The sequence below is a fragment of the Peromyscus eremicus genome, chromosome 8a (genome assembly GCF_949786415.1).
Source record: "Peromyscus eremicus chromosome 8a, PerEre_H2_v1, whole genome shotgun sequence".
NCBI classification, from domain to species: Eukaryota; Metazoa; Chordata; class Mammalia; order Rodentia; family Cricetidae; genus Peromyscus; species Peromyscus eremicus.
Window position 1 is genome coordinate 96,873,217 of NC_081423.1, and position 12,333 is coordinate 96,885,549.

The 12,333-nt window shown below is 43.6% G+C and overlaps 1 protein-coding gene across 1 annotated transcript; it reads right to left on the reverse strand.

The window, feature by feature from the left end:
- Nucleotides 1-1,590: 1,590 nt before the first annotated feature.
- On the reverse strand, nucleotides 1,591-9,490 carry LOC131916460 (CMRF35-like molecule 3). The gene is made up of 5 exons (XM_059269813.1): nucleotides 9,454-9,490; nucleotides 5,098-5,439; nucleotides 4,156-4,207; nucleotides 3,280-3,328; nucleotides 1,591-1,901 (listed from the first exon to the last, which is right to left on the reverse strand). The coding sequence occupies exons 1-5, from the start codon at nucleotides 9,488-9,490 to the stop codon at nucleotides 1,653-1,655; spliced, it is 729 nt and encodes a 242-aa protein (XP_059125796.1). The 3' UTR covers nucleotides 1,591-1,652.
- Between the last annotated feature and the right edge of the window lie 2,843 nt (nucleotides 9,491-12,333).

Consider the following 12,333-nt stretch of genomic DNA (forward strand, 5'->3'; position numbering starts at 1 on the left):
TCCTGCCTAGCTATTGGTCATTCAGCTCTTTATTAAAGCAATATGTGTGACACATCTTCAAATTGTACAAAAAGATTATTCTACAACACAAGGGGCTGATGTGGACTCATGATTCCTGAGAGGAAAGCAGCCTTCACCAATTAACTCCCCTGTGGCATGATTTTCCTTTTTGACCACCAACCAGCTCTGAAATCATGACATGGAGATTTATTATTAGATATATGAATGGTCAACCTTAGCTTAGGGTTGTTTCTGAGGAGGTAGTTTACATGGGTTCAGGAAGGCCCTATTCACACCACTTTACTTGTATGGCTAGCTCTTATAAATTATCCTATTTCTCATCATCTACATTTTGCCTCGGGGCGTTTTACCCTCCTTTCTTTCTGTATGTCTTACTTTCCTGCTGTCTCTGTGTGGCTAGGGGCTGGCCGCCTGGCTTCTGGTGTGTCCCTCTCTTTCTCCCTCATCCTCTTGTTCCACTCTTCTCTTGAACCTGGATTTCTCCTCCTTCTTATTCTCCCTGCCTGCCAGTGCCCATATCCCTCTCCTGCTTAGCTATTGACCATTCAGCTTTTAATTAGATCTACCAGGTGCTTTATTTAGGCAGGTAAGGAGAAACAGCCACACATCTTTACATAATTAAACACATCCACCATAAACAATGTAACACATTTTTACACAGTTAAAGTAATATTCTGCAACATAAACAAATGTAACACATTTTTACAAAGTTACAATAATATTCCACAACACTCCTCATTTGGTCTCACTGAGCCGAATATCTGGACTTCAGGGACCAAGACTGAGCTACACCTTGGGAACCTGGACAGGTGGCACAGAGACTCAGTCAACTGCTCCATCTGTGTTTGGAACAGGTTTAGTCACCGAGTTATGCTGACAAAAAGGCAGGGTGTTTTCTCTCTGTAAGCTATAGACATCCAAAATGACTTTTATACAAACTTTTATGCCTCTTGGTGAAGCCGCATTTCCCAGATATTTGGTTAAACACCTGTATGGTGTCTCAGACACTTTGTCCTCCAGGGAACTGGGGCCCTAAAAAGAAACATGACTTATCTTGTATTTTCTCATTCACTGGAGGCCATCAGAAGAAGAAAGGCCTAGGGAGGCACTGTAGGATATTCTGAGAGGGAGAACCTGAGTGGGTTCCAGAACCTCAGCTGTCCCTGCTATAAGAGGTGTCTGACCCCACAGTACCCCAGAGTCATGGTACTGCTGACCACAGTCATTTGCTCATGGAAATATTCTTTTCTAGGCTGGGGAGATGGCTCAGCTGGTAAAGAGCTTGCCTTTCTTGTAAGTACAAGCACATGAGTGTTATCACCACAGCCTATGGGTTTTTTATTTTGTTTTGTCGTGTGTGTGTGTGTGTGTGTGTGTGTGTGTGTGTGTGTGTGTGTGTTGTAAAGCTGGGGCAGTTTTGTGTGCTTGTAATGCCCAGCTAGGAGGTAGAGTCAGGTAGGTCCCTAGAGTTCCCCACCAGCTGCCTGGTCTACTTAGCAAAAGTCCAGGGCAATGAGAAATCCTTTCTCAGACAACAGTACAATGACACCTGAATTTGTCCTCTACATACACATATGCACCCACAATGTATAAACACACACACACACACACACACACCCGGGGGAGAGGTATTATTTTCTATCATTTGGAAGGTGTTTCTCTCTTTCCTGGGCATCAGAACTCTGGGCCTTCACCAGGCCAACTTCACCTCTCCCAGAGCACCTCTGAGGCCTGTTCACCCAGAGGACTGCACTGAGCATGCCCAGGAGCAGAGGCACCTCCAGAAAGACCAGGAGCTTGAAGTAGATGCTGCTCAGCAGGGACCTGCAGGAAATGAAGGAGACAGAAAGTAAGCTGTCACCGGACATAGAGGTCTCAGTCTTCCTCATATCCATGTCCTAGCCTTCAATGAGCCGATAAGGACAAACATGGATGTAATCAGGATGGCCTCCCTGCGAGTGCATGGCTGGTCATGCTGCCTGCAGGCTAAGCTCCAGCTGGGGAAGCTTTGCCTAATTCCCACCTCTCTTCTTGAACCACTCCCTTCTCTGTTTGGCTGGTCGTGCGAGCCAACAAAGATTTCAACTCGTGGTTTGACTCAAGGTCAGAGGATCAGAGTTGATATTGCTCTCCAAGGCTGCATGATAGGGTGCAAAGGCATGGTCACCAGTGTCTTATACTTCAAGGCCTAATCACAAGATGCTTTACCATGGGGCATGGGATACCAGGTGTTTGGAAGGGTCTACACTTGGCTCTACCTTGTGCTTTGATCTTGAAAGGGGGAGGTCTTTTGCCCCTCCCCTTGCTAGTGTATAAAAAACCCATTAGAAACAAACTAGAGGCTGCTGGGTATTGACCCAGAGCCTTCCTAAACCTATCCTGTGTTTCTTTTTTCTTCCTCTACTGCTATATTTCCTGTCTAGCATTTCTCAAATTCCTCACTCCCTCCTTCAAGGGACCCTTTGATAGATCAGGGTGGAACCCCAACCCTGGTCCCCTGACAGCTGGTCTCCCAGAAGTCCTCCTCATCTAGTCTGCATTCCAGTCAGGCTGCAGGTTTCTCTGATCCCTGACCTTTTGACCTTGGCTTCTGCTACATTCTTCACCCAGATTGCCCTGCCCAACCTCATCACTGCCTGTGTGGGAGCTGATATACATCCTAGGAGGCTTGGGCACACTACATCAAGAAATGGTTGGTGGCTGCTTCTGCTCTGTCACATGAATTGATACTCATGTTGTAGTTTTTTTTGTGATCCTTATTATACATTGTGGGACCATGAGGCCCTGAACAGTATTGATCCCCTATTCCCACCTCTCTGTCATCCCTTTCCCAGGACTCCATTTCCTTTCTTGATCATCCTTGGTTTCTCCTTTGGCCCAACACAAGGCCATCCTCAGCTCATGGAAAGGATATACAACTGCAGATACTCTGTGAGTCACAGGTTGGCATGAACATGTCCCTGGAATGTGGAAGAGCTGCCACTTGTCAGACCATGCATCAGATGTCCTGACATGTTTCCCAGGACTGAGCTTTGTCCATGCTCTACATTCTCTTGAACTCTATACATTTCGGGAGCCTCATATGCTCTGTCTCTCCATAACTAACACTCCATCCACTTGCAAAACAAATTAACAAAACACTTCCAAAGCACTAGGAGACAGAGAAAATTTAAAAAGTAATCCTCAAGATAACTTACAAGGTTGAAATATTTTGAGACATGTTTGTATACCTTAAGATTTGGTTAGCAGAAAGAACACAATAGAGGTGGGAGAGTGGGTGGGACTAGATAAGACCTGAGGGACAATTCTCAGCGAGGGTTAGTGAGGTGACCTCTGCTTTGGCTATAGGGGGGTGTGAGGGCTAGTGTTTTAGCTGTGTCCTTGACCTGGAGACTTGACCCCAACAGGTTGAGATGGAATTATGCCAAAATAGCTATAAGGTGCTGGGAACTCCTCTGGACACCTTCAAGAGTGAGGAACATAATACTGTTCCAGCACATCCCTCAGTTTCCACGTCCTCCTCTGCACTGTGTAGACCCCACACTGGCTCCTGGCAGAGTTGCATTGGAACAAGATTTGTTTATGAAGCTGGAGCAGGAGATGATGGGAGAAGAATCTTCTATCTCAGAGGAGACCCAACCATGGCCCTCTGTCCTGCCCTCTGGGGGACACAAGGGGAGACAACAAAGTCCAAGCTCAATCTCTTTTGCCACTCAGATAAAGATGTTGCCTTCCTGTAGCTGAGGCTTAGAAGGGAAGTCTTGGTATACTACAAGGTAAAAGTGTTGGGAAGCCCGCCTCAAACTTTGACATGAGAATGTAGCAGCCCCAGTGTCCCTCTAAGATAGTTACTAAGTTTAGCAAATAAAATTACAAGATGGCCAGGCCAATTTGGTATTCAGATAAGTGACTTTTTCAAAATTATAAATATAGCCATGTAATGCTTGGGATATACATAAACTAGAATGAAAGATTTTCATGTATCTTGGGAGTCCTGGGCATTTTGTGTTTATCCAGGGGAGAGGCCACAGGGACAGCTCAGTGATAAAAGAGCTGCTGGGGTCCAGCTCTGCTTACCAGGTGTGGGTGTTGGTTTGAGTCCCTCCATAGTTGCCAGTGTTCTCCATGGTTGACAGTGTGGTTGTCAGGACTGGGGCCATGACTGACATTATTTTAGTTGAAGTTTCTGGGGCTAAAGACACAAACAGAACATAGTTCACTCCTCCTGTGGACAGTCCAGCTCTAGATATGGCCTAATCTTTTCCCACTAGTAATTAAGGAATTTGCTTTCCAGTCACCATCCAAATCTTCACATTTATTCTTTTCTAAAGAAAGATGATGTGGGAGCAAAGCAGCCCCCCTTTAAAACCTGCTTCCTTCATGGCTCACTTGTTACTGCCTGGTGTGCAATACACAGAAAAACTTCAGTTTCGCAAGTTTTGTCTATTTTTAAAAATATTTATTTATATGTCTATGAGTGTTTGCTTGCCCATATCTATGTGCACCACATGTATGAGCACCATGTGCCTGTGGTTCCATGGAGGCCAGAAAAGGCCATCAGATCCCCTGGAACTGGAGTTGAAGATGGTTGTGAGCTGCTATATGGGTGCTGCGATCCAAACCCAGCCCTCTGGAAAAGCAGCCCGTGCTCTTAATCACTGAGCCACCTCTCCAGTCCCAATTTTGTCTATTTTCTTTATTGTAGTTGTTTAAACAGACATAAATCTGATCCTTATTACTCTATCTTATGCAGAAACAGAGCTTCTGTGGCTTCATCTATTTTGTGTTAAAGGGGTGGTGTTTGGGTGTCAGGATGGGAGTTTAGTTCAGTGGTAGAGTGCTTGGCTAGCACACCCGAAGTTCTGAGTTCCGTCCCCAGATCTGTACAAGTGAGAATATGCAAGACTCACATGAGGGGGCAGAAAAACAAGGCGTCCCCACCTCACCTTTATCCCAGTAGAAACCAGGACCAGCAGAGTTGGCTGTGTTTATATTTCCCAGTAAGACTTTTATAGTAATGAGTTCAGGGTCCCCGATTCCTCACCCCAGCCAGAATCTTCTGGAATTTTTTCTTACCTGGGTCAATGTTCACATTAACTTTAAAATGGGGATCATGTCCAATTCTCTCAATCGCACACCAGTAAATGCCAGCATCGCTTATCCTCAGGTCCTCCATGGTCACTGTGACGATGAAGTCTGTCTGGTCGTCCCTGATGGACACACGGTCCTTCTTCACCAACTGCTCTGATGCATCGGTTTGAATGAGGGTCTTACATGTTGTCCAATCAGCTCCTCGGCACCAGAACTTTCTCTTATTCTTCCAGGATGAGTCATAACGGAACTGCACAGTCAAGGAGCCCTGCTCCTGACCTCTCACTGTATCTGGCCCTGTGATTGGATCCTGAGCAGTGGAGAAGCCTGGAAATTACAAACCCATGGACAACTGATCTCCCACTCCAAGAATGGGACACAATATTCTGTGCTGAAAAGAGTTCACAACTTATCATCCATTAAGAGCAAACACTTTCTCAAGACAGATCATCGTCATTCTATTGGTCAAAGACTCAAGAAAAAAATGCTGAAGGGCCCAGTTACAGGTCTCAGAAGGAAAGTGGTGACACTGAGCAATCATGACTTCTGTCATCCACACCTCTTCACTCCACAGTGGACAATAAAAGTACATTTCTAAGGAACCTTTTGCAGCCATCTTTGTGTTACCCTGGAGCAGAGGACGTGTCAGAAGGGATTGTGCACAGGACGCGATCCTGTGTGCATTTCAGTACCTGTGACCCTCAGAAGGTCCATCTGAAGACATCACATTCTGTGGCCATGCAGAGGCCACTTCAGGGAGTCCAGCAGTCTCTAGTGGTTGAGTGTGTGTATGTGTGGGGGGGGTACTTACATAGGAAGCACAAAATAAACAATAATAAATACCTGCTTTAAAACCAGTAAAGGAAGCCTTCAGGGTTCTTAGATTCAACAATAAAAACAACAATTGTAGCTAGAGTTTTCCTGTGTGGCCCACAGTCAAGATAAATCTTTGTCACCCGCCAGTCCCACAGCCGCTCAGACCCAACCAAGTAAACACAGAGACTTATATTGCTTACAAACTGTATGGCCGTGGCAGGCTTCTTGCTAACTGTTCTTACAGCTTAAATTAATCCATTTCCATAAATCTGTACCTTGCCATGTGGCTCGTGGCTTACCGGCATCTTCACATGCTGCTTGTCATGGCGGCGGCGGCAGCTGGCAGTGACTCCTTCCGCCTTCCTGTTCTTTCTTTTCTCCTCTCTGTTAGTCCCGCCTATACTTCCTGCCTAGCCACTGGCCAATCAGTGTTTTATTTATTGGCCAATCAGAGCAATTTAACATAAGACTATCCCACAGCAAACAATAACACCAAAATATGTTCCTAATGGCACAGGTAAGAAAACAAAAAAATCACTAAATGTAATTATTTCAAACTACAATAATTCAAACAACAGAGTGGAGACACAGATTCCAGTCTGGGAGAGCATCTTTTCAGACTATGCATCTGACAAGAGGTTAATTTCTAGACTATATGAGCAAGAATTCAACTCAAGAGTCCACCAGCAGTCATAATCCAGTAGAAAATGATCTACTGAGGCACTGTGGAGAAGGCTTAGTCAGCGAGACACCTGCTGTGTTAGTCTAAGCAAGAAGAACCTGAGTGTGTGTTCCCAGCAACCATGTAAATGTCAGGAGTGCTGGTGTGTCCCTGGAGCCCAGCACAGGGGTGGACAGTAGAGAGAGGGGATCCTGGAAGCCTTGGCCATCCAAGCCAGCCTCAGTGTCAGTGTGGAACCCTATCTCAAAAAATAAAGGTGGGAGTAGAGCATGGTGGTGCATGCTTTAATGCCAGCACTCAGGAGGCAGGCAGATCTCTGTGAGTTCAAGGCCAACCTGGTTTACAAAAATAGTTGCAGGCCATCTGGAACTACATAGTGAGACTCTGTGTCAAAAATAAAATAAAATGAAAAGATAAAGGTGTGCATGCACACTTGCTCACACCCACACACACATGAGCAGATGAACAGCAAACAGTTCTCAAAGGACGTACAAATGGTCAATAAATATATGGAGAAATGCTCCATTTCACTAATTGTCAGGGAGATTGACGCAAATCAGAATTACAGAGAGCCATCATCATCCCCCAGTCAGAATGGATATTACCAAAAAGACAAAATATAACAACTGTAGATGTGCATGTGGGACAGTGGAAGTCTCACACGCTGTGGGTTGGAATGTAAATTAGACATTGTGGGAAACAGTATGGAATTTCCTCAGAAAAGCATAGAACTGCCACATAATTCAGCAGTTACATTCAGTGATAAAGCCTGTGTTAGTGAGCTTTTTGTCAACTTGACACCACCTGGGGGTATGCAAAGAAAGAACATCAGCTGAGAAGATGCCTCCATTAGGTGGGCCTGTAGACAAGGGGATGTGGGGAGGTCTAGTCCACTGTGGGTGACAACACCCCTGGGTAGTGAAAGAGAGCAGGCTGAAGAAACCATAGGGAGCAAGCCAGTAAACCACACTCCTCCAGGATATCTGCCTCAGTTCCTGCCTCCAGATTCCTGTCCATCTTGAGCTCCAGCTCTGGATTCTCTCCATGATGGACTGTGATCCGGACATGTAAGTAAACAAGCCTTCTCCTCCCCCAACTGTTCTTGGCCATGGCCTGTATCACAGTGATAGAAAGCAAGCCCAGAGCCCAGAGAATTAGTGAGTTACTGCGGTGATCCTTTCCCTGTGTTTCCTGCAACAGATTCACAACAGCCATGGCACAGGATCAGCCTCGATGTGGATGCATGGATAATAAAGTGTGATACATAAATGTAGTAGAACAGCATTGTAGAAAGATTGAATTCTGCCGGGCGGTGGTGGCGCACGCCTTTAATCCCAGCACTTGGGAGGCAGAGCCAGGCGGATCTCTGTGAGTTCGAGGCCAGCCTGGGCTACCAAGTGAGTTCCAGGAAAGGCGCAAAGCTACACAGAGAAACCCTGTCTCGAAAAACCAAAAAAAAAAAAAAAAAGATTGAATTCCATCATTTGCAGCCAGGGATGGGATTGGAGGAAGTGAAATGAACCAGACACAGAAAGACACTACCACACGTTTCTATTTATATGTGGAAGCTAAAAAGTTATTCTCTGGGTCTAGGGGATGGGGAGATGGACAGGTCAGTAAAGTGTTTGCTGCAGAAGCAGGAGAACCTGAGTTTGGATCCTCAGAACACATAGAAAAATTCAGATGAGGTGGGGTGTGTCTGTAGCCCTAAGAGCTGGGGAGTCAGGGACAGGAGGATCCCTGGGGATCCATCACTGGCCACCTAGACTGAGTCAGTGAGCTCCAGGTTCAGTGGGAGAGCCTGTCTCAACAAACAAGGTGGAGAGTGATAAAGGTATCCAATGGTAATTTCTGGCTTCCACATATATGTGTGCACACACATATGTACCTAAGCACACACATACACATACTAAACATTTACATATGCATATACCTCGCAGACAGATTTTTTTTCAAAAAGCATGAAAGTTAATATCAAAGAAGTAGTGAACAGAATAGTAGTTATCAGCCTGGGAAGGGTGTAAGGGAAGAAAGGTGGACAGAGAGCGTGCTTAGGATGTAGGGTGTCGTTTGGTGAGTTGACAACTTCTAGTGTTGTACAACACAGCTGAGAAATATGGTTGACAATTCAATAATTTAAAATAGCTCATAGAGAAAATTTCAGATGCTTCTAGTACAAAGAAATGGCAAATGCCTGTGGTGGAATATCAGCTACCTAGATTTGAGTGTCACATCCTATATACACACATGCAAATATGACATTGTATCTATCAGTTCCTTTTTTCTTTTTGAGACAAGTCTCCCTATGTGGACCAGATGGGCCTTGAACTCACAGAGGTCCACCTACCTTTGCCTTCTGAGTGCTGACGTTAAAGGCATACACTACCACACGCAGCCCCTATAAGTATGTTTAAATACTGTGTCAATTAAAAATCAGAGTGCAACTGGAAATTGAGATACATGCTAGAAATCCCAACACTCAGGATGGAATCCAGAGAATCACAAGTTCTGGGTCATCCTAGGCTGCATAAGATCTTATCTCAGAGTGCCAAATATAAAGTATAAACATATTTTTAAAATAATTCATTTATCCATTCACTCAACTGCTTTTGTGGAGCAACAGGGTTGAGAAACACACTCTGGAAGATTTTTGAAAATTTGTTTTTTATTTTGGCTTTTCTGAAGCATCCATAGGATCCATCAGATGCCAAAGACTTGCCTTTTATTTAGGGAGTAAGCAGCTGGTGAATGAATTAGCCCTTCCCGTTTTCCCTAACCCTGGACAGACTCTGTGCCCTGTGCCACCACTGACTCTGTGATGTCTTAAAGCCCCAGCTACTTACCTGGGAGGAAGAGGAGCAGAGCAGGGAACAGCCACATGGTCATGTCTCCTCTCCTGGCCGTGGTGGTGACAGAAGCCAACACCCTGCAAGGACTCGAAGCTCAGCCTGAATTTCCTTTATGTCTCTCTCATTCACTTCCTTGACAACTTCTCACTTTTGCATATTTCCCGAAAGAGGAAGTCAGTCTTTGAGAAGACCAAGTCATAGCATGTGTGGTACAGGTGATAGATGCAATGCTAGATCTGAACTTGAAAGATGGGTGGGACTCCCAAGGAGAGACACAGACAGACAGGACAGTAGAAACAGATGCAATACAGCAAATCCCTCTGCTCACCCGGGACATGAGTGAGCTTCAGGGGATCATGGGAGAGGAGAGCATGTAACGAGCTTTTCTGTAGTCTGCCGGCACCTGAATAATGACACAGAAACCTTTTATTAATTATGAAAGCTTGGCCTTAGCCTGTTCCCAAATAGCTCTTTTTTTCTTTAATTTTTACTTCTTTTTATTTTATGTATGAGTGCTCTGCATATATACCTGTATGCCAGAAGAGGACATCAAATCCTGTAATAGATGGTTGTGAGCCACTATGTGGTTGCTGGGAATTGAACTCAGAAGAGCAGCCAATACTCATAACCTCTGCGCCATCTCTTCACCCCTCCCAACTAGCTCTTAATACTTAAATTAACTTGTTTATATTAATCTAAATTCTGCCACATAGCTCATTACCTCTCCTCAGTACCCTAAGTCCAATTTCCTCCTGACTGGGGAATATCCTACTCCTCAAAATCTTTCCCTGAGTTCCTACCTCTGCCCGGAAGTCCTGCCTGTCCTCTCCTTTCTAGCTATTTGCTGTTCAGCTCTTTATTAAACCAATCAGTAAGGGAGGAGAAAGATACATCTTTATACTTTGTACAAAAAGATTATCCCAACATTTCCCCCTTTTAAAAATCCAATAAAATGCTCTTTCTCTAACATCAATAAACTATATACAATAAAAACAATTATCAGGCAAGAATTACATTCCCAATGTCCAGTCCATTTGTGATTTCCAACCGTGGAGAAAGTACTCTATCATCTATCCTACTTGATGAGTCTGTTGTTTTGTACCCAAATCACTTTCTATCATAACTTGTATTACTAGGCAAAGACATCCTTTTAGATATTAAAACAATTTTAGATAAACAACTTAAGCTTATATGTTTCTCAACCTTTATAAACTTTAAATCTCTTTCTGAGTTTTTTTTTTAAATTTGGTAGCAATGAAAACTATAAAACCATAACTATCTAATCTTTAATGCCATCAGAGACCTGAGAAGGATAAAATATTACCTGAGTAAACAGAAAGTACAGAGCAAGCAACTTCCAAAACTAAGACAGAGACAGCTGGCTACCTGGACAGTCACTCAAGATTCCTCTGCAATGTTGGAGCATCCATCTTCAGCCTTCAGGCCCAGAACATCTAACAGACTTTTCCTGAAGCTGAAATTTTGAAGGACTGGCCTACCTTGTTTTTTCAAAGTTTAACAGTCAACTTCTTTTGTCTCCTACTTGTCCAATTTGAACAGCATACTGCCAGCAGTCAAGGCAAGAATAGTTTCTTGCTCAATGGTAGCTTTGCCACATTTGAAGCAAACTTCATATGGAGGTTCTTCAGTGCCCATCATCGGCTTCAAAGTAGATTGGTGCTGAGCAGACAATGTCACTGTCATGAAAGCTTTATGGTATTAAAACATCTTAAATGTCATATTCTATAAATCTCTGAAGTGTTTAAAGACCACCTATCTATCCAAAATATATCTCTGTTTAACTTTGAAAACATACCTAATATGATGACAAGCTTGATTGTAATAGATGACTATTAACCTGCATTTCTTAATTATCCTAAACAGTTTATAACAGTAGCTTTCAGGGCTAGAACACTATATTACATTTTTAAATGAGTTGCATAGGTACAATACCTTAAACAGGAGCAGAAACATCTATACAATATGCTGTAACCAAAATAAACTTAAATTCATATCAATACACAAAAATCCATGCAGTGTAAAATATTGAGACTAGTAGTTGCTTTTTAGTTTCAAAGTAGATTCAAAAATCTACCCTTTTATCCTATCATTCCTATATCCCCCATTTTTTCATCCCATATGCCCCTTTCTTTCCCCAACAGTAGATAAAAGGGGAAGGAGGATAGAGGAAAGAAAAAGAAAGAAATCCCTTAATTTAACTCTTTGTTTAGTTTCTTCTCTGATCATGAATAATAACAACTTGTACTCAACTGCCCTAAATGACAACAAACATCTGTAACCCACCAAATGACAAAAAACAACCTTCTAGACCTCTCGGAAATGTAGGTGTCATGTTCTTAAAATTGCTTCTTGTTGTCTGGGGGTGATGGCATCTTCAGGTGACCCAGAGAAAATTGGGACAATGGTCATGTCTTGGGAGAGCTAGTTGTATCATTGGTTGTCCAGTTTCTCTGTGATGGAAAAGTGCAGGGCTTAACTGAAGCCCTGGCTAGCAGTCTGTGAGGATGGATCATCTTAGCTAGCAGCTTTGAAGTTGTCCTGTATGCAGATTTCTGAGGAAACAGCAACACAGACGTTCTGTGAGTCTGGATCACCTGGGCTACTTGTCTTCATTAATGTCTGGTCCTTCTGTTCTGAAAACATACAAACTTTTAAAAGTAACATACATATCTACATTAACACAAGTATGGAATGTGTGGTGTGCACAAATCAGCTAAAGATGACTCTCTGTTCTATATTTGAGCAGGTAAAAGGCATCTGTCAACTTTATAAGTCTGTTTGGACTGCATAACCAAACTGTCATGAGAACTCTGTAGGCAACAAGATTTATCATGGCTCATCCAGTTTCAGAGC

What these genes read in the sequence shown, in the direction of transcription:
- LOC131916460 (XM_059269813.1), bottom strand. Translation starts at nt 9,490, where the DNA reads ATGTGGCTGTTCCCTGCTCTGCTCCTCTTCCTCCCAG. An exon ending in CCAGTCCTGACAACCACACT is followed by an intron (nt 3,329 to 4,155) that starts GTCAACCATGGA and finishes ACCCTCGCTGAG; the next exon opens with AATTGTCCCTCAGGTCTTAT. An exon ending in CCCACTCTCCCACCTCTATT is followed by an intron (nt 1,902 to 3,279) that starts GTGTTCTTTCTG and finishes GATATGAGGAAG; the next exon opens with ACTGAGACCTCTATGTCCGG.